Raw genomic sequence first — 22,989 nt, 5'->3', positions numbered from 1 at the left:
ACTTTAAGCAATCTATTTTAACATTTATAATATTTAGCTACTTTCTCCATTCATACATGGAGCGGTTTGCAACTGTTTCAACCATTGTCCCATCTTTAGCTATTGATTTCATCTATTTGTGCTATTTTTCCAACATTGATTATCCATTACTTTTAGCCCTTTACTTCCAATATGGCCATTGCTCAAAACTGTTTGACCTCTGATCTTGTAACTATTGCAATCATCGCTAGCAGTGTTCAATGCTCCGGCCAATTCCGGTTTAATCTTGTAATACTTTTCTGTCTCTTTCTTTTTCTTCACTATAACTCCAGAAGTAAGTTACAAGTACACTCGGTTGGGATCTTGTGCAGGCTGTCTGAAAAATATTAACTTTTTTATTTGTCCTAAGTCTAACATGATAATTATCTGATGATGTCATATTGTGCATTCACATGTTATAAAAAACTAAATATCGAAATGAATATGCTGGATCTATGTACACTGTGGCACAATAACACAAAATGAATGGCACATTATTCTTCTCATTGGAGAATTGAAATATTTTGATAATTACTTTTTATACCCTTAGTGTGCCCTGGAATCAGAGTAAACCAGCCTGAACAATATGTGTCGAGGATATGTAATTTCAGCCACTTAGGATCATTAAAAAGAGATCATATTGAATATCACTTCCAGGGAGAGAAAGAGAAAGCGAGAAAGAAATAAAGAAGAGATTTGTTTGTTAGTCAGTTCCGACCCTCTCAATCTCCTTAGCCTTGTGAAAGAGGGGGAGAGAAAGGGCCGGGGTCAGCTTTCTGTAAATCTTCTGATGAAATGTTGACAAAACAGCCAATTTTCTGTAATTTCGCTGCAGCCGTCTTTCAGCAGCTTACTCACTCAGAACCCCTTCATTTCAAACAGCAGCACACCGCGACCTCTGACTTGCAAGTCCGTCCCTGACTTCTTTGGCCGGGCAGAAAGACATAACAGTTGTGCCTTTTAGGTCAGGTGGACGCCGTTTAAGAAGCCAGCTTCATAAAGGAAGCCTTTGTCTCAAGCAGGCTCTCCTGGGCCCCAGTAAAAGGATAAGAAATGTAGTTAATAGCTCAGGAGTGGCCTAATCATCAGCTGCCATTACTGCTCCAATATCAGCAGAGATGACAGACTTATCAATAACAAAGGCCCAGCTGAAGTCTCCACCGCTCTGTCATTTTGATCTTTGCTCCACTAATCAGAGCTTTCATTTGAGCTAAGCACCGGGCAGCACACCTCTCATTCTCTTCATGCTGTGCCAGATATCACTCATCTTTACAAGCCACTCCGTATTCCCTCAACCCCAGGCCACCATTTCCACAAATTAGCTTAATTTCTCAGGCAAATATATGACACATCTGAGAGCTCATTATCCCGGCAATGCAAGTGATTATTGTACTTACTGCTAAAACTCTCTTAGCTTGTAAGGTTTTTTGTGGAATGGCTCTGGTTGGAGCCCAGCTGAGTTTTAAAATGAAATGAAGATATGTCAAATTGACTATCATTGTGGTATATAAATATTGCATTAGCTTACGCTGTGTTTGCACTTCCAAATACATAAAAGGATTTTAGGCATGAGTTTCTACTGTTTGTCCAATATGAAACACTGACTGTTCTATCTATGTGTGTGTATAAACCTTGTGTGTTGTCTTATTATATAAGTGTTATATTAATAAAATAATGTCAATCATCTATATAAAGTAGAGTCTGCCATTAAGAGAGCTAATTGCCCTTGTGTAGAATATTACAGATTCTAAAGGGGTTGATCTATATGCTTTTTAATAGTAATAAACATTGTTTAATGTCAATATTTCTCTTGTTCATTCTTCCACAAAAAGCTCCTCCATCAAGGAGAAACCCGAGAGGGCCAAAGAGGTGCTCCTGCACCTGGACGAGCTGGCCCTTTCATTTACAGTCATAGTGAGGATCAGGCACTGACTGACTCAGACACCTGCTATTGGGAAATATGTTCTCCATCAGTGAGCTATGGACTATTTCTGGACAGGAGCACTGGGAGACCATTGTTCTCCTCAGCACTGACAGCCAAGGTATTCTGGGACTCTTGGCACACATAGAAAACAATGTGTTATTCATGTTAAGCTTAAAAAATTGGGCTACTTATTCAACATTAAGCAAACTGAGGTTAGAGTGGTGTTTGTTGACGGCAGCAGAGTAACTTTTAATATTGCAATAAAACTGCAAACATGACATATTCCATAAAAGAGGCTTACTTGCATTGAGATTCTTTCTTTTTATTGTATGAGTGGAAATTAAATACAATCTATGTGAGAATTATTAATATAGTTACTATGATTAGTATTGTTAAACTTATTAGAGTTATTTCCAGAAAGACACAAATTCCCTTTTCAAAGAATTAATACCTATCTTTCATATTATGCATAACCCATGGTTTCAGGTTTAACATAAAACCCTGGAGCTCCTTATACCTTCAGTTTGATACATGATCTGCCCCCTTGAAGCAAATCATCCTATACAGTCTTATACAAGGGCAAGGAGTTTGGAGATTTTGCAATGTCATCTGGGATTAAAAAGGAGCAGCCCATCAGAGCCCCAGGCCACACCACCTGGAGCCCCTATACGATCCCTGGCGCTGCACCACTCAGAACCAGCCCCATTAGCTTACCGCCAAATAATTCCTGGTCAACCAAATGCCACTGAGCTCACAAAGCCCCATTTCAGAAAAGATTACAACCTCAACAGGAAACCCTTTGATTATGAGTTTGTTTGAAATGTTATCAATACCATGATCAACCAAACCATCTCTAATCACCATACCTTGGCTGCACCTCCAGTTATGCATCAATCTCCTGAAAAAAAAAAGGCAGAAAAAAGCAAATCACTGAGAATAGAGGAGTGACTTGTTTAACAAGTAGCACGTGCAATGACAAAGCGATTTCTTTCTCTTCGTTGATCACCCACCTGCACACAGATTAGGTCAGATATTCACCTGAGCCGCCAACCTGTCACTCACACTCAGTGAAAGAACAGAAACACACACAGCGCACATTCATTCCTCTCCACTACAGGTATTACAGATAAAGTGCCCTTAACAGAAGACAGCAGACAAGAGTTTACCTTGTCCCCATCACCAGCAGAAACACATTCACCCTAAAATGATTAGTACAACAGTAAAATAAGATTTATAAAAACACAGCATATACACTGTTTGCAAGAACCTATAATAATCGAAGAGTGAAAGAAAATAAAAATCATATAAAATGTATCAATATATTATCATCTCTGGTGGGGTCACTATAAAGCCCAGATTGATCAATACACTGTTGCCTGTCATTTGTAGACATGCAAGTTGTTAAGCAAGAAATGAAATCATTATAAAATATCCAATACAATAAGTCCAAATTATGTTTAGGGGAAAGAAGTTTAGACATAATTATGCTTGTAGTGTCCAAGGTTATATTCAAAGCTCTACTGTAAACATAAAGAGAGTACTACAGTAAACAAAGCTTTTTGTCTATATTGAATGATGGCCAAACACGAAAGGAAATTTTAAGTTGTGTTTTTTCTTAAGATCCTGCATGGAACTTACACTTACAGCATTTCCCCCTATGTTATTTTTGTGGTTTTATTGTATTGATGTAAGAACATATTTCTGTACTGAGTTGTGCATCATGCTGAGAATGGTTGAAAGGTCGGGGGTTTCATCATCAGTTTAGTCTCTAGCGCCACTTTGTGGCAGCCAGACAGAACTGAAGGGATGCATTTTGAGTTCATGAAAACTGATTATGTAACTCGTATAAAAAAAAATACAAAACTTTCATTAAAACCATCGAACAGTTACAGTAAAGTAGAATGTGACAGAGAGAGATGTGGCTTTGACCAATGACTTTGAAGGTGTTAAAGGGACACGTATGAACTCAGATGTAATGATGTGAAGGGGGTGCGACACCCCAACATCTCACTGTGTATTGGTGGTAGTGATACCTTCATGTTCAACACTGTCTGAAGGCCAAAGTCAATAATAATAATGTCAGTGAATATTAATAATTAACAGTAACAGCAATTATTAAAAGGGGTAACTTCTTCCACCCACCCCCCCACCCCCCTCTCACATATACGTATGATATCCCAACATGTATCAATATCATATGAGGTTAAAACGAAGTGTAAAGAACTATTGTATAAAATTCAGATAAAATAGTAGAAAAAGCACATTAATACATTTAGAGCTCCCTCTCTCTGTCAGAAAGCAGATGACTTGACCTATGAACAACCTTAACGGAGGCTTTTGTCAGCAGATAAGAGGATGAGTGGAGTTATCTGCCCCCCCCCCAACTCATTAAGAAACCCACTGCCGCTCCGCACTGATTCTTTATTTTTGCGCATGTATATGTCCTGAGTCACGTCATGTTTTAAAGAACAAGATGTCTCAGCACATAGCACTGACAGGAGCAAGGGAGGGGCTGCTGCAAAACTCACTGATAGAATGAATGCAAAGAGCCAAAAGAACACTTCCTGTTGATGCAAAAAATTGCAGCAGCAACTGTCTGACACATCTGGACTGGAGAGGGGGGAGGCCTGGCTGTAGTGTTAGCGAGCTACCGAGGGGAATGGACAAGGTTTCGAGCTAATCTGCAGGACGGTGATTTTGGCGGACTCGAACTTCGGCTCGGACAAGTCACCGTAATGCAATGTCGGCTCGTCTTCGCCCTCACACTGTAAGTAATGGGGCGGGAGGGGGGATCGTTGTCTGCGGCCGCACGCTAGCGACCAACTGCTAGTTAGCATTAGCCGCTGCTGTTCGCTACGTAGCCCTGGCTGACAGCTAAGCTAGCGAGCACAGCGGCTAGTTCATATGACAGCCGACACACTTTGTGTCCGTGTCCGACGCTGCAAACTCAGCCACTACACTCTATAATGTTGTCACGGCTTGTGCTTATGGGAAATGTGACTAACTCGCAAGCTAACAAGCTGTGCGTGAAAGAGAGAAGTTTGTTAAGAAGTTACGCGTTTTAATGTAATACATGTTCGGTGTCAGGGTAGCACACACAGCTGGTTAGCCTGTGGCTATTTGCTGCCTGGTAGTTGGCTGTTTCGACCCCTGCGAGTCGATAGTAATGTTGAACCAACACCAATCTAACTATGAGTTACGGTAGAAATGAGAAACAGTGGAGACATGGCAACATAAAGCAGGTGGAGGGTGGTGGTCGAGCTAACGCTCACGTTAGCCGCTCCGCTATGTAGAGCCCCACATCGATGGCTAACTCGAGTACGGGGCTAAGTGAAGCACTGACAGAATGGTAAAGTTTCAAACGCCGCACTCTGGTTCCCCTGTGTGTCTGCATTGTGTGCAGATGCTACAGTATCAGTAGATCATGCTAACGTCCAGCAGTGTTCATACACGGTGATGCTAACACGGCTAAATGTGACTTTTAATTCTTAAATGTGTAGCTTACACTTGTGATAACGTCTCGTAGTGTACTGGGCGGCATCGGGCCCGTGTGTGGTCATACTGTCAGATAGTGAACCTGAAGTCTAACGAAACCAGTGTCAGCACCGCTCCTGGTCCCAGTTAATGTAAAGCCACTGGGCGGTGTGTTATGATGGGACAGCAAAGGACGAAGTGCAGGGACATGGCAGGTTATTCAGTACACCTGAGTTCACCTCCGTTACCTCGGACTTTGTTTTCGTGTGGCAGCTCAGCCCTGAGATCTCCCACCCTGCTGCATCCACCACCCAGTGAGAAACCAAGAAAGCACACGGTATTCCTGTATACTGCATCTGACACCAGTCCAAATATTTTAACTAGAAGGCATGTCAGAACAGAGCAGAGCCAGGGCCATTTCAGCATGTGCATGAGTAGGCATTATGGTTTTGCACCCATTTAACTGCAGCCGCTTTTATAGTCCTGTTTCTGTTCCGGGGGGAAAAGCTGTAAAACTTTGGTGGTTGGAGCCATTATGGCTGAAATTAGATGCTAGGTGAATAGGTTGATCTCGGTTTAAAAATACAGAAAGTAATAGCTGCCCCTGTGAGGTCTGTTGTGGTAAAATCTGGTTATTCAGAGATGGTTGGGGCGTGGGTGCAGTGGTGTGATACTGTCCCCAGCAGCAGGTGCCATGTGTTGTGTTCTGTACATCTATGTCGTTTTACTTTTGTGTTTGTGATGTTGTTCAACTTGTTTTTTGACGGGAATTTTTCTAATAGCAAATGGTGGATATGCAGCTCAAACAGTTCCCCTGCCTATTTGGCGATGATAAAAGCTGTTCTGAGGACCAACTGTACTCGTAGCAGCATAATCACTGCAGGCTGTCAATATAGGTGAGAAGACAATGGAGCGGTATAGTGTCCTAGATAATGAGTACAGGTTGTTAAAAGCACCTTTCATGCTGCAAACTTGACCAGTACATTTGCCAGACCTGACTGTGGACAAAACGCAGGGTAACATCTGCTGGAGGAAAGCACCAGTTATGGAGGACAGAGTTGGAGTCTGGTTGCTGTGGGTCAAAGTGACTCTCGTCTGAATGCATCAGTTCTTGCATGAGGAAAACATTTGACTGTCATTGTTTTTCTCCAGTAAAATTCTTAAAACATATCTATCTGATTTTGAAGCCTTCTCCTTGAGTGGCACAGGGTCACCAAGAACTTGGCCATCTTACTTAAGTGACATGGGACAAATAAAGTACCACATATAATAGTTTCCGAACTGCGTTGCAAATTCCACGGCTTCAAGCTACACGGAAGCAGCTAGCTTCCCCCCCAGCTTCCACACACAGTCAGCAGGGACTCCCGATACTAACTACTTCCAAGTGTTTGCTTCTAACCTGACGGTGTTTGAGAAACAGTGTCATGATAGCCGTGGAATTAAAGTCGTCACAGCAGGTTTTTGCGCTGTTACCACCGCAGTTAGCATGGTGGCTAGCACGCTAGCGCCGTTATGAAAGTTCGTTATTACCGTATGTGACCGTACACACATGCCGTTAATGCTCTTACCAGCCACCGTCCTCCGGACAACTCCGCTGGCTTAACACACTTGTCACATTAATGGTAGAAACGTAGTTGTGTTTGGGTTTATTGTGATATAGGGAATGAAACGGGAGGCTTGAGGTCCGGAAAAGATGTAGTTCCGAAATGCTGTCGTTAGCGGACCATTCACAGCCAAGGGCTATCCCTAGGCTCTCCGACAAGCCGACGTGTAGTTAGAAAAATCAGAGGTGCCGGAAGAGCTCTCCGAGGTGCCCTGAGAGGGCGTGTCCACGGCGAAGAGGGCGGTCCTATCTGTCCGTGTCCGTAAAAAACGGAGTAGCATATATCGGCATTTGCTTTTAACAGAGCAAAGTTAAGAATGGACATGTTGTAGGAAACGGATAATGAGATCCTTTAAGTCTTTCACTTGTGTTTATATGACAGGCATGTGAAAAGGCTGTAATGAAAGCTAACCATTTTCTTGGTTTCCAGTTTTTCACAATAAACAAGTCAAATAAGAGAACACACCCAAAGGCAAAGCATACAATATGTAGCTCTGCATATTAACTTCCCTCTAAGCTCTTAACAATTTCCACAATGTATGTTATTCTTGCACTAGCAAAGTTCCTCACATCACGCCATCCCTTTAATGTAACACAATCTATTTTTATCTTGTTTTGTGCTATCCATTTTAAATTGCTCTCTCTAACCTTTGCCTGTTAAGCATTTCTCTTCTGGATCTGGTCTGAAAATGCTGCTGATGTTGAAGAAAGCACACATTGCTTAGCTGCTGACATTGATTTATCCTCTACTTTTTTTTTGACTCCATACAAGACTCTGCAGCTTTCCACTACAGTTGTGCTGATCTTTTGGTTAGCCAAACTATCACAAGATACTCAGCATCCTTTCGCTGTACCTACATGAAGCAGCTGTGTCAAACAGGTTTATTACCAGGCGGAGAACATGAGCCACAGATGGACTTTTTGAGCTGAGTTTTAACATTTTTGGTTCTCCCACATGAGCCAAGCATGTGCGTCTCAACTTCTGAGTGCACATTCTTTGGCTGGCCGTCAACTTGGCACGAGCCAGTATGCATCTTGTTGGCAGCCATCGCTGGTATGTGATATGGTGTATGAACATGTTCTATGTAGAGGTGGGGGAGGGAAAATAATGCACACGTTGTTACGATTCTCTCTGTTTTGTTACAACGTTCCCTCTCCTGCGCCAGGATGAGAACATATGGACAGGTTGGACAGGTGTCTTGGCATGCTTTGGTAACTGGAGTGCTGACAGGGATTGCATGTGCAGAAGATCATTCTAAATTGCCAGCATTGGTGGGGGGTTGCTGGTTCAGAAGAAGAGATAGGGTGAGGGCAGATGGAATCCGGTTGTGGTTTTGAACGTGGATATATTTTCTTTTACAAACACAGACTTATACAATATGCACCTTTTGTAGTTATATATGACAGGAGTGGTTTAACTAGTTCTGTTAGGAAGGCAGAGTCTACATTGGTTAATGTTTTATTAACCAGCTCAGGTGAGTGTATTACTGTGCCGCTATAGGCCTTGTACTGCTGGGTTTTGATTTTTTAATTGTTGATATTTTTGCCAAAATGTGATTCAATCAAAGTTTTTTGCTAGCATGTTATGAAATATCTTAACTCACAGAGGGGCAATGATGTGCTCATCGGAAGTGTAAGGGTTAACAAGCATCAACAGTAATTACACAATTAAAGTGGCATTACTTTGACACTTTAATTCAGATGCATCAGAGAAGCTTCTAAAAGGAAAGACATTCAATTCAAGAACACCTGGTGCATGCTCACCTTTTCACGTAGAACCAGATTTTCCTCTTACTCTTCCAAATGCACTATATATACCTGTATTTCCCCCTCTTAAGACTATAATTAGCCACAGGAAGCCAAACATATACACACTGTATTGTTGTATTTGTTTAATGTACTTTCATGTCACTATTTCTAATTTAGCAGTTATGGCACTGAAAGAATAAATTAACAATGAATACAAATTAATGTATGCTGACAAAATATGAGCATATGATCATATTTTTTTTATTCTAAATTGCATCTTTGCATTACCTGGTGTTCTTTGTTATCTCTGTCCCTCTAATACTTTCACTTCTACCATCAGTATTTCAATGCTTATGTTGTACTTTATTTGTGTTAAAAATATATATATCAGGTAAAAATGGTTAAATATGTATTGGAGACAATTTGAATCATGTTGGTGATTTCTCAGCATTTCTGGCTTAGTAGATCATGAGATGTCTTTGTTTATCTTAAGGATTAACAGTAAAGTTGTCTGACTACATAATATTTAGTCTGTGCTGTCTCAATTCTTTCATTTGGACAGTATTTACAGTATGAGAAATGTAATATAAATTTGGGACCGTAAACATCACTGTAAAGAGCATAAATAAAAGTAGGCCTGGGTATCACCACTGAGTCAGCGATTTCAGATATTTCACTTTGAGTTTCAACACTGAATGTGAAAAAGGTTATCAGAGAACTGATAATTACACTTGTATAGTTGTACAGGCAACTGTTGAAATTTAACAAGGCATTATTAAATATTAATGTTTACATTAATAATTGACTTCAGAGCAGTTACATTAATATATTTTTAATTTAACATGACAATTGCCAATAGGTGCATTAGTCGAGATATTGTGTGGCATAGATGGTGCACTGTGTCAAGTAAGCAACCCTGAATAGATAAATAAATCATCTTATAAATATATTATAACACGTGAGATTTTAAAATTAAATTACCACACAGCCAGTATAAATAAGACATACTGTACCAGATGTAAACATCTGTAATACCTCAGGAAAATCATGTTGCTGTGATTGTCTTCCAAAGCTTTTGTGCAGTCAGCTAAAGTTGTCGAGAGATGCATGATAAATAAATAAATACAGTGTATACTTGCGTATAACGTTGTATACAAAAGTTGTGACATACAATTCTTTTTTTTTTTTCATTCAGAGAATTGGATGGTAACTTTACAATAACTTTACAATACAAATGTCTTCTCCAGTGGCAGTTGTTGTTTTAGATCTGATGTTTTTGCAGATATTGTAACTGGGTGAGGTTTTGTTGAAGGGTCTTGAATATTTGTTGTGGTTCCGACTCCGGTATTTTCCTACTTCAACTTCCTTTTAGACATCTTGCATAGGTAAAGTAGAAGTAGGGCTGTATGATATGACCAAAATCTCATATCTCAATGGACTTCATTTTGTATCTGCTCAGGATGCACATAGTTACATTGTTACTCCTTGCTCATTATTTTTCTGGACAGTTTAAATTGTGTCCATGTCTTTGCTGAAGTAAGTTGATGGCAGCCAGTATTTTCTCTTATCAAAATGGATGTTGAGAGGTTGATGCTATAAAAAGCTGGTGAAACATCATGATTGACAGCTGAGACTGGTCAGGCAGATTTTTCGGCAGGAAATCATTTCACAGTCATTGCTGGAAAAGCTTCTATCTAGTTTTTTGTCTCTTGAATCCTGCAACGGCTATGTAGTTCCAGCAGGCAGATAGACCTCGACCTAACACTTGCACATAAGAGCTTACTGCAGGCATATTTAGAGAGAAATCACAATAACCAAACATCACTGGCCTGGTATTTCTCATATACAGTACTGTATAAAATAAGCCTCAAGTTCATGTTTCCCATCTCATTTGTGTTCCATTGAACAGTTTTTTTGTTAACTGTGAAATCATAAAAAAAAATGCAATCCACAACAAATGAAGTGTTTCAAAACCTAATGGGTTTTTCCCCCTCTTTTTTCTTTCCCATCAGGCTGCCGACAAACTGGAGAAACATATCCAAGAAATGGACGACGGCAGTTACATTGAGTTCGATGTGCCGGAGTTCAGTAACAATGTTCTGACTCAGCTCAATGAGCTGCGGCTGCAAGGGAAGCTGTGTGACATCATCGTTCACATCCAGGGCCAGCCATTTCGAGCACACAAGGCTGTGCTGGCAGCTAGTTCACCGTACTTCCGTGACCACTCAGCTCTCAGCACCATGAGTGGCCTATCCATCTCGGTCATTAAAAGCCCTGAGGTGTTTGAACAGCTTCTCGCATTCTGCTACACAGGTCACATGTCCCTGCAGCTCAAGGATATAATCAGTTTTCTTACCGCTGCCAGCTTTCTACAGATGCAGACCATCATTGACAAGTGTACCCAAATCTTGGAGAGCATCCACTCCAAGATTAGCCTCCCAGTTAGTGTCTGCAGCCCAGAGAAGGATGACTCGCAGACCAGTCGCAATGGGGTCAATGACAGCAACCTCTTTGTGAACCCTACCCAGATCTCCCCCCCTTACTACTCCCGGCAGATTCAAACAGGGCACAGCTTGGGCCGGGGTCGGCAGCAGCAAGAGGAAGGCCAGTCGGACCGTGGAAGCAGTGATAGTGTGTCAGAGCATGATACTCCCATGGAGGGAGAAACCGAGCAAGTGGAACTGATCGGCAAAGATGGGTTAGTAACAGATGTGCATGTGAAAGTAGAGAAGACGGACAGGCCCACTTACTCTGACAGCTCCTCAGCTGGTGATGATGGTTACCACACAGAGTTGGTGGATGGAGAACAGGTATTGGCTGTTAGTGTGGGTTCTTACTGTCCTGTCATCCAGCCTGCTACCTATTCTTACTCAGGGCTGTCCTCAAACATGTCCCCATGCTTTGTCAACCTCAGCAGCTCTAGTCCTTCCCGCTCCATACTCAGTGGCTTCAGAGGTGGGCGAGCCAGGGCAAAGCGCCCCCTGGCCATCCCAGCAGGGATACTGAGTCATATCAAACCAGGCTCAGATGACAGCGAGTCAACTGTTGGCGCCACAGGGTTGGAAAATGATGTGCGCGAGCGCAGCTTGAGAAGCCAATGGTACCCTTACAATGAGAGACTCATTTGCATCTACTGTGGAAAGACCTTCAATCAGAAAGGGAGCCTGGACCGCCACATGCGCCTGCACATGGGAATCACTCCGTTTGTTTGCAAGTTTTGTGGCAAGAAGTACACAAGGAAAGATCAACTCGAGTACCACATCCGAGGCCACACGGACAACAAGCCCTTCCACTGTCAGATCTGTGGAAAATGCTTCCCATTTCAGGGCACCCTTAACCAGCACCTGCGGAAGAAGCACATGGGGGCATCAGAGGGCACCAATCATATTAATTCTCCAGAGAGGAAGGAGGGAAGCTCAGGCCAGAAGGACCAAGAGGAAGCGTCTGAGGGGATGGCCTTTGAGGCACAATATGCAGAAGAGGCACCGGCCAATGATATGGAGGAAAGCTCAAAATGTAGTCCAGAGGAGGCTCAAGCATCCAGATGTGATTTTTAGGTTCTGCTTCAGGTTAAAGAAGCTTTAAGAAGTGTTTATTTCAACTCAAGTTAATGGACTCTTTTTGTTTTGAATCAGCGCCCTCTAGTAAGGACATTTCTTGCATTAAGGGTTTCTGACAATTTTGTGAAAGTAAAGTTGAAAAATGCCATGAGGAAATGGGTGCTTTATAGAAATTTGATTCTTACAAGCAAAGGGAGTAACAACTTACTATTTTTGAGGAGGTCCCAATAATCAAGACCCCCTTATTGATTTATCTTTTTATCTTTCAATGTTTTTTTAAAACATATTTACAGAGTTATATAGGCATGTTGCAATAATTGATAATGTGAAAGCTCTGGTAAGATGCTTGTCATATCACCTTTTTACCTGACCTGTTTTTGCACATGTGGCCACAGGAGGTCACTTACTCACAAGGAATGATTTTTCTGCCAGTGCAAAGCTTGTGTGACATATCCGTTCAATACCTCATGATACAACTATACATACTCATAACAGACAGTATTTTAACTTAAAATGAAACTCACCAGGTTCTACCTCATAGCCAAGAACCTACCAGGCACAGATATTTTCTCCGTTTGAAATCCGTTCTAGGTTGTTTGTACAGTATCTTTTTGCCAAACCCTGTATAGAATATTCACAAAGCCTTGATACTTAACAGGAAATATTCCTAGCTGATTGTATGGATCAGGGACAAAGTCCTTGTCAGTTGTTTCATTGTTAGCCAGGTTAAAATGATGATTAAGAAGGTGCTATGTTAGAATTGCATTAAATTTGCTAGCTTGTGTGTTTGTTTTTGGCAAATGCACAGAACAGAGTAAGAGAATGGCCCTGCATACTTTCAAGATATTGTTTTGCTCTCTTATAACGTTTGTTCTACAAAACACTCTAGGATTTTAACTCGTATCACTACTGGAGATCTCAGTCTGTTCGCCAAGGTGGTTTTAGATGCTGTCATCCATGTAATGGGTTTATTCACATCCTCACAGTGAAAACATTTATATTCCTCTTATACTCTGGTGGCAGATTTATACTGAACTATTCTATGTGTTTTGTTGTGAGGTAGGCTTCTAGGTAAATACTCAGCATCTAACTGAGACACAAGTACTCATTCTGTCAACTCAGCACAGTAGGAACAGCCGTGGATCTGTTCACATAAATCAATGTAGTATCCTAGTCTGAATAATATGCAAACAGAAAGAACAAAGGAATTTCAGCCATCTTGACATGGTTTTTCTCACCTTATTTGAAAGGATTATGGGTTGTTTCCTTTTGTCTTTCACTCTGTCCTACCTTTTACGATGGGACAGTCGATCTGTGATCTTTGTTTTCTGCATTGGTTGGGGTCAAATGCAGACTTGGAACATGTTTTTCCTTATTTTATCAATCCTACTTTATGACATAGATGTGACATAGCTAGACTAAGGCTAAGAGGTAAATGCTTTTAGAGATAGCTGGTGGGTGGGACGGGAGCAGTGATAAAATGTGCTAATCTAAGTCTTAAGCCTGATGCAGTAACAGTGTCAGAGTATTACTGCTTCACCGCAGGGATTTTGGTTTCCTCCAAGCAAAAATATTGCGAACGTTGATTAGACTGTAATCAAATGAATTATATTGGCTACAAGTCAAGCATATGACAACCTTGTATTTTATCTATACTCTTTGAACTGTGGGGGTCACGGATGGGGGTGTTTATTTAGCATATATAGACTTGGTTTTATGTCCATTCTGATTTGAAATAATATACATTCACAGTTAAACATAAAGGCACTTAGAAGGCCTCATTAAATATCCTGTCATATTCCACAAATTTAGAGCTCAGTTGGGTGGTTCATTTTCTGTTGTCCTTTGTTTTTGTTTGCCATTCAGCTGTTTGAGGCCTTTTTTTGAGCACCCACTTGTTTTCGGTCCGGTCTGGTCCATGTTGAGTTTATGTCAATCAATTTGAGTTTGATTATTTTATAGTTTTCATATAATTTTCTACTAAATGTTGGTTTGGTGGGAGAAATTTGTGTTTTATTGCTCATGTCCAACGTAACCTTAAGAGTGCAGTTCTTTTGATCCCAGTGAATGTGCGGTCATGGTCTTTACTCATTGACGACTAAGATGACTATCCCAAAAAAATTCGGGAAATAAAAAAAAAATCGCAATAGCTAGCTTTTTGTTAACTTTTTGTCTACACATTTATCACCAACACTTTTGTTCATCACCCGCAGTTGGCAAACCTACACAGTTCTTTTTTAGATGAATGTTTACTAAGTCAAGTTTATTTCTGTCAGCTGCTGATGTGACCGCTGATCTGACCTCATCAAAAATCCGTCACTGAATAATTAGATTTTGCCTATAAAGATTCTTGCCCTTCACGTAGACAAAATTAGCAAATCTTGCATTATTGTCGGAAATGTTTTGTGAGCTATAGGTACAAACTGCTAAAACAACTTTGTGCCAAGATGTTAACACCAAAGACTAATAGGTGAATTTTAACAGTGAAGTTTGACTATATTGTATAGTTGAAAGCTTATTAAGAAGAATAGGTTTTAGGACTAGTTCTTTGCTACTTGCAAGGAATGTATGTTTCCCAGCTTAAAACAATCACTTGTGTCATATTTGAACAATTTGCTAAAAAGACATTAAGCCGCAAAGTCTTGACTAACATATTAAGCCATACAAAAGCTGACAATATAAAAGTTGTGCAATTGTAATTGTTAAAAGCCAATGTCAACAAGAGAGAGAATACTCAACAAAAAGTGGCATCTTAAACTTAGTGCCTTGCCACAAGCTTTACATGTTAGATTCTGGCACTTAGATCCCTGTGCCTCTTGCATTTATAAAGTGGATTGAATTGAGATATTATAGCAAAGTACGGCCACATTATTTACTGTTAAGTGGTACCAACGATGAGAATGCATAGAAATTATTCAAGTGATTCTGTCAATTTTTTTTGTCATAGGACAGAGAAGTGATTTTAAGGTTGAACTAATTTTGTAGCAGTTGATTACAATCAAACGAGGCAGACTTGTTCCCTGCAAGCCACCACCCCCCATGACTTACTGTATACCTTCTCTCCAGCCACCGAGGACAATCTTTGCAATGTACTGTAGTTGTAGACATTTCGATGAAGGAAGGAGATGCATGAGAAACGTAAATCTACTTCTTCCCTGTTCTCTCTGAGCATCTGGCAGGGGAACAGCTGCCTGGGTATTTAGCTGATGATAAACTGTGGAGAAAAAAAACAAGCTTACCCTCATATACTGTAGCTGAATTGCACGTTGCTCAACCACAAAAAATGTATAAGATTGCCAATGGATAATATTTTTTTTTTAACTTGTATTTGTGTCATCAATTGTGCACTTACAGTTTTTCGTTGATAGTACATACCAATTCCATCCGGGAAGTCTAGATCTCTCTGTAGTTATCCTTGAGGAACTCACCTTTAACGGCCTCAGTCACTTTGTTAGGGACCTTTTCCCCTTAAATGGTGGTTCTAGACTAATCAGGTTTTTTTTCCTTATCAAATGAGTAAACAAGTCCATGTCTTCATCATAGGTGAATTGAGGGGAAATGGTTTCAATGCTTTTCATGAACTATAGTTACTTATGTGATAGTACACATCTACAGAACCAGCTTAACTTGACACACTCGAATCGACTCTTTGTCAACTCTTCGTTCCACACCTCAGAGGAGCGAGAGATGCATTATGGGCCACAAGTAATCAAATGGAAGTGTTTACAGGGAAGGCTGTCAGACTACTTTTTTGAAATTGCAGCTCGTCCTATTCCTTTTATAATAAACTCACTTCAGGTAGTTTACGAACACTGATACAGGCTTAGAAAAAAATCTTAAGTCTTCCATAGCTTTTCTGTCAGTTTCTGTCCACTGTGTATTCTGAAAAAAAGCAATAACCTTTTTAGAAGTGGTGTATTGGGATCATCAAGCCTATTGGAATATTGGCCTGTCATATATCAAACAAACTGAATGTCAGGGAGCTGTTGATTTAAGTAGGACCAGGACAATTTGATATTGATTTATTTTTATATATTTTCTGAAGCATTGGACAGGTCGGCTTCCTTCTTCAGAAAATATATATATATAAATGAAAAGTGGTGTCACTTGATGGTTCTTTTTTAAATGATGATGATGATGATGATGAAACTCCAGTGGATAGTCAGTAAACTGCAACACAAGAACTGAGCACGTGGTTCAGTCGTCAAACTCAGTGGCACTGTTCAGAGTTGCACCTCAAGCTGTGTTAAATAATGAAAGGGATTTGGCGCTGTATAGCCACTGTTTGGGAGCGGGCTCTCTGCTGTCATGTCATGGTTCACTGATCTCCTGTAGCTCCCCAGGCGCCGAGACTAGTTGTAGTTGTTGAGGATAAAGAGGGGAAGTTTTCAATCTAGCTATTGTCCCTTTCCCTTTTATTACTCTCTAAACCCTGCACTATAACGTCTCTGGCTCATATTTGGTGACCAGGCAAAAAAAAACTTAGAACTCAGGGTATATCGTGTTGCAAAGTGGTCTCATTGGACATACACCTTATGGCCATAGTATAATTGTGCACTTATCTTCAGGTGGGGAAACAAGTCCTCAGTAGTGGTCCCCTAACATTCTGCCTCAAAGTCTCAATGACCACCATATTTTCCACAGAGCTGTAGCTCGGGGAGCTCTGGAGACCACGAGCTGAACCATGGCAGTAGTAACGCCCCAACTCCTGTTTTTGTCCACTCTACACACAACCTCACAACCCAACTGTGAACCTCAGAACTCTACTGTTTTGTACAACTATGAAGTAAATGAAGCTAGCTAGAGCTGATGTTGTATCTATTGCCATTTATGAATTTATTTTATAGCATGAAATAAAATATATTTATTCAAATTATATATTTTACTCATAATCATTCTGTGCTGCTTCATTTTGGTTCTTAAGCTTGTAAATCGCTTTTTTATTATATAAAAAAATGTCAATAGAATAATGCGTTTGTTTGTAAAATAAAGACGCTGATTTGGCTCTGATTTGTCTTTTTTGTTCCCCACAAGTGGATCGATTGTCTTTCTACATATGCACAGCTCATGCAAAGCCTCTGATGTAAAGGGAAAATAAGAGCAGACTCTACTATTCAGCCACCCTTTAATTATCTTGTTTACGATGCATTGAACGCCTAGACACCCTATATGTTCATATTGTGTGTCTGGCATGTATGGAATTCAGAACCCTGCAGTAGGACGGTATATGAAAGATAAGTGGAGGAATACCTGATGCAAGTGCAACTGTGACCCTCTAGAGGGAACTAGAGGGTCACAAGTACACATACATGAGTCCCTCTTCTTCAGTGCCAGAAATTCAGTAATTTCTAAATGAGAAGTATATTATCTCAGAATTATTAGGCCATTGTAACTTTAAACAGCCCTTTAATTCAACCATTAAAAGTGTTACAAAACTTAATTTGTCATTGCCTTGGGTAAATAATATGACACTGATGTGAAATGTGAAGCTTAATACCATATGTCTGAGAAGAACCTTTCCTCTTGTGCAGTCTATTTGGTGAATGGAAAATAGGTAATTCACAACAATCACAGAGGCCAAGTAGCAGAATATAAAACAATAAATTGCTTTAGTCTCGGAGGGCTGGTAATAAACGTAATTTAACACCAGAAAGACTCCAGCAGGATGTCCAGCCAAATTCTCCTCCTAGTCCTAGGCAGTGATACGGCTTCTGTCCCCGCTGTGTTAAAAATGCATCCAAAGGGACACTTTATGAACAGAAAGTGGCAGCTGTGCAACAGCCCCCTGTGGTCGTAACAGTGTTTGTGGCTTTTACAAAAAAAAAAAACACATAAGGGAGCCAAATGACGAATAAACCACCTAACTGGCCAACTATGTGCTGCACCAAGATGTTCTGGAAACAAGTTTCAGGCTGCTTATTGAAATTTGAGGAGGATTTCACCGGGTTTTGTGTGATTCATCTCTGCAATATAATGCCTGACACTGATCATCTCAGAAATGTAACATACTGCTCGGGCACATCATTTGAAAGAAGCATAAGTCATTGCTGAACATTCTAATAAACTGGAAGGACTGTTTAAATGACAGCATTAGAGACATCTCATCCTAAAATAATATGCAGAATTGCTCTGTTCAGTGGAATATGAGATTAAAGAGAACCACAAAATACAAGGCCAGGAAACTCGAGGCGGGCCTGTTTCCACAAGGGGTCTTTAACTGCATTCTATGGCTATGATGTAGTGCGTCTCTCGGTTACACAACCCTAACAGTAAGATGGGAGTGCTTAACTGATAGGTAGAGATTTTAATTTGTACTTTAGGGCCGCTCATTACTTCTGTTGTGGCAGTTTTGCAACTAGAACATGAGCGCTGGGTGTTCACTTCTCGGTACACAGCTTTGATGGACTTGGCTCGGTCTACGTCATGCAGCAGTGTAGCCAGAACCGCAAACCACTCAAAGTTCAGGACAGCTCATGGCCCATAGTGGCAGGTACTCTGGCCTTATGGAGTAAAATAGAGTTCTGTGACACAATGTTTTATAATATGATAAATTAATTTAAATTAATAGTTATTATTAAAAACAGTTTACTATGTTATTTTACATTAAAGGTACAGTGGAGTACTGCAGAGGACTCTTAAGTCTGCTGAAAGAATGACCCCACTACTGTGAATGTGTGTAATACAAACAGTCAGTGGCATCAAGCTGCCACGTTGGGAGATGTGGGAGGAAGGACTAGCTGGTGGGAAGCGAGAGGACAAAAGCAAGAGTTTTTCATTTACACAACATGAGACTCAATGGTGGAAAAAAAGAAAATACGGCACTTAAGTACAATTTTGAGGTTCTTGATTTCTCGTACTCAAGTGGACTATTTTCATTTTTATTGCCGACTGCTATATACTTCCACATCACTACATTTCAGAGGAAAATATTATTGGCTTCTATTTACTCCACTTCATTTATGGACAGTTTTTTACTCCGTGGTTAACGGAAAACAAGGTTCTAAATTATCACAGTTAAATATCAAGCCAGTGCTTTCCATCTTTTTCGGCCTCTTAAGTCCTAAAAAGCCAGGTGTGATTTTTCCCTCTTACCTTCTCACGTGGTTTCATCTCAAAAACAGCAAATAAATAAATAACAATAAACATTCACCGATGAAGATGAGAGAAAAAGTCCCAAGAGTCCTACAGCAGAACTATAGTTTCTTCTTCTTCTTCTTCTTCTTCTTCTTCTTCTTCTTCTTCTTCTTCAATGAATTCCCATGAATCCTCTCACAACCCCTCAGATTTATATTGATACCTCCCCATGTTAAACTGTGGAACTAGCGCAACCACCTGCAGCTACATCACTGACACATTCAGCTCCTACATCACGCGCTGATGAGGACACGCCCACACCATAGAACACCTACCGCTGAGCTCGTTGCCATAGTTACAGAGCATTTCGCTAAACCGGAAACTGAAGGTGCGCACGTGTATTGATTGTCCCTGCGACCACACCAGTATTTGTAATAAAAACACGTCCATTAAACGTTGTTGCTAATACCAGTTCTATAGTCTAATTCATTTAAGGGTTTTATTTATTTTTCATTTGAATGAGTTTACTCTTTGGACTGACTCACCCCCAGTGGGAGGCCTTCCGGGCTCAGGTGGGTTCCACAGGTGAACACCAGTGACAAGCTGACCGCTAACAGGTAAGCTAACATTCCCTGGTCACCAGGGCCGGGTCTAGGCCGGGGCAAGAGGGGGCCTGGCCCCCTCAAATAAATGTTGTGCCCCCTCAAACTAAATAGGGTTAGGGTTAGGGTTAGGCACAATGCCCCCTCAAGATTTGTGGCTGCCCCCTCATACATGCCTGTCTAGACCCGGCCCTGCTGGTCACTACACTGTCTATGCTTCGCTTATTCGAGGAAACCAATGGGAACAATGTCATCAGTACTGACCTCACTGTTATGGCTAACTGGGACTCTTATTAGTAACACCCGTTGTTTTCCTACTGTAACACGTCAAAATACCTCCTGAGAACAAAAATATCACCACCACATGAGCTGGAGCACAGCAAGGTATCGTTACCTCAACTGGGACATAGAAAGAATTGACAAAACAGATCAGTTACCTTTAGTGACAATAGGTTTTGTTGAAGATCAGGAAACTCCAAACCTGAATACTATAGCTGCCCTTTATTTAATGTGGTGGAAATTGATGTTATAAAATAATACTTTTTTTAATTTGTCTTTCTTTTTATGTAAATATGTAACCAAAACAGAGTACATATCTTGATTTTGGAGTAATTGTGTGTTTCTACTAACACACAGAAAATCCGCGAACTTAGCTATAATGAGTTTTATTGTCTAGCCACTATTAAAGTGTCCATTTTTATCTGAATAAACAAAGTATGAATACATTTGAGGTTAATTTAAAATGGTTTCAAAACCAGACCTTTCTACAACAGCACATCATGTTTTAATCTAATTTATCGTTGGCCAATTACCACCATCATTTCAAATACTTATATTTTAAGCAAATGTATAGCAACTATGATAAATTAAGCCCATCTCCTGCACTGTCACTGTACTTTCGCTATGCAGATTACTGGAAGAATAGAAAGCTTAGTTGAATTGGGATAAGTGCCTTGCTTGGTTGGCACAACAGATTAACCAAAACCCAGAGAGAGGAACATTTGTCAGCTTCTGAGAAGCCACTCCTTTTCCCAATCCCTTTCATGCTGTTCATATTTTCCTTTTATTAAAACTGAGTCACCCTGTTATACTGCAGTTGACCTATGCTCCAGTAATTTTAAACCACAGGCAAGTAGTTAAGTAATAGTTTCGAGGATTATCGCTGTGTCTGTGTTGAGCTGTTTGGCTTATGTTTCTTATGGGACACGCATCAACAGTGACTCCATTTAACACCTGGCATAAAAAAAAGTCTAATATTCACAGATTGCATGTAGATATTATGCTAACCTGAATGAATATCATTTTATTTTTAAGATTTTGGACAATGTGTTTAGTATCCATTTTTCATGTTTTCTAGCAGTTAATCTCTGTAGTACACTCTGGAAAATAGGTTATACATCTTGATTCATATTGACATTGTTAAAACCCCTTCCTGCAGAGTGATGTAAAATATCACTTTGGTTTAATATTTGAAGATTTGACAAGATATTTGATTTCATCCAAAACATGATTTCACTGCATTGCCAATTTTTTTTTTTTTAAATGGATTCATCAAACTAATTCCAGAGGACAATGAAGTTTGCATGTGTGTCTTTGGTTTTTACATCTGTGAGCAATTATTGATAGAGATGAAAATGCAGAGTGAACAGATTGAAAGGTCACATGCTGCGCACGGAAAAAATGTATGACTATCCAGTTCCTGAAAGATTCAACCTATTACATTGACTGTAAAATATATATATTGGTTTAACAGTAAAGATGTCTCATTTTTTTGGAAGTAGTGAATTATTGCACCACTGGAAAATCCACAGTAACACCTTTACAGTATTTAAGTTTCCATCGTGCTGGGGGAAACTTTCCCCTTGTACGTCCCTGAGAGGTTTCCTGTAAGTTCCCGGAGGACTCACAGACGTTCTGGAAGAACATGAAACAGTGGTCATGGCATGTGGCTGTAAAGCTATGAGCAAATCTGCACATCTCCACAGTTGGAAATCAGTTCAAATGCTGAGCCTTTGGAAAATGGAAAAAAAAACTCAGTAGTTCCACTATGTACGTAATAAACAATGAAGTGACTATTCTCCCAAGGGAGAACTTCACCACATTATTATGTGTTTCTATTTTCTATTTCTTAATTGCAACCATATGCAGCACAATCATTCAACAGCAGGGGAACTGTTTGAGTAAATTACTTGGTTGAATAACATTTAGTGAAATCTCACTATTTGGTATTTTCTGGTGTTCAGAGGTGTGGTTTTGTCAAGTCACTGTTGTGTCACCTCAGTGCATGACTACATTAGATAGACATGGCAGCAGTGATGCAGACAGTGGAATGAGAGCTTAGCTTTGTTAGCCCAGTGTGTCTGGACAGGCTGTGGTGATTTATGAAGGAAATATAGAGTGGTCACATGAAGAGGAGAACAGGAAAAGGAAAAAGAGATGACAGCAAGATGGATCTGATTCCAGTTTGCAGATACTTCACGGTTACTGTCGCCATAAAATGTGTTTCGATAGCTGTGTCTTTATAGGAGGAAGGACTCTTTTTAAATGTTAGTGTTATTGTGTTCTGATCCAACTTAATGAAAAAAAGATGTATCCATATGTTGTACGTCTGCAGGCTACTTTCATGAAAAGATTTTAGCATGACACACCCAAAGAAGATACAGTGGAAAAGTCCTGCACCATAGATTTGATATAAAGATTGATGACATGACAGCTTCCGAACAGTGAAGCCAAAATATCTCGATCTGCACCTGGTAGCTACAGAGTAGTTCATAAACACCACCTCCTTCATGTTATTGGCTGGGACATCCACCTTAACTATAATCCCCCTAACAAATAGAAAGTTTTTCTGAAAATGCTAATTTGACCGGAAAGTTTGGTTTTAATTAGTTATTCGATGTTATAAAAACTGGGTGAGATGTCCGGATTGACAGATAAGACTGAGATTTGATTGGTGGAGTGCGTGTATCGACGAGACCTCACCAC

At 40.2% G+C, this 22,989-nt stretch overlaps 1 protein-coding gene across 1 annotated transcript; it reads left to right on the top strand.

Annotated features, from left to right (window-relative positions):
* The first annotated feature begins 4,374 nt into the window (after positions 1-4,374).
* On the top strand, positions 4,375-17,338 carry zbtb34 (zinc finger and BTB domain containing 34). Its single transcript, XM_053420333.1, has 2 exons — positions 4,375-4,709; positions 10,781-17,338. The coding sequence occupies exons 1-2, from the start codon at positions 4,683-4,685 to the stop codon at positions 12,323-12,325; spliced, it is 1,572 nt and encodes a 523-aa protein (XP_053276308.1). The 5' UTR covers positions 4,375-4,682; the 3' UTR covers positions 12,326-17,338.
* The last annotated feature ends 5,651 nt before the right edge of the window (positions 17,339-22,989 follow it).

Source organism: Pleuronectes platessa, chromosome 4 (genome assembly GCF_947347685.1).
Source record: "Pleuronectes platessa chromosome 4, fPlePla1.1, whole genome shotgun sequence".
Classification (NCBI taxonomy): Eukaryota; Metazoa; Chordata; class Actinopteri; order Pleuronectiformes; family Pleuronectidae; genus Pleuronectes; species Pleuronectes platessa.
This window is presented reverse-complemented; position numbering and strand designations above follow the sequence as displayed.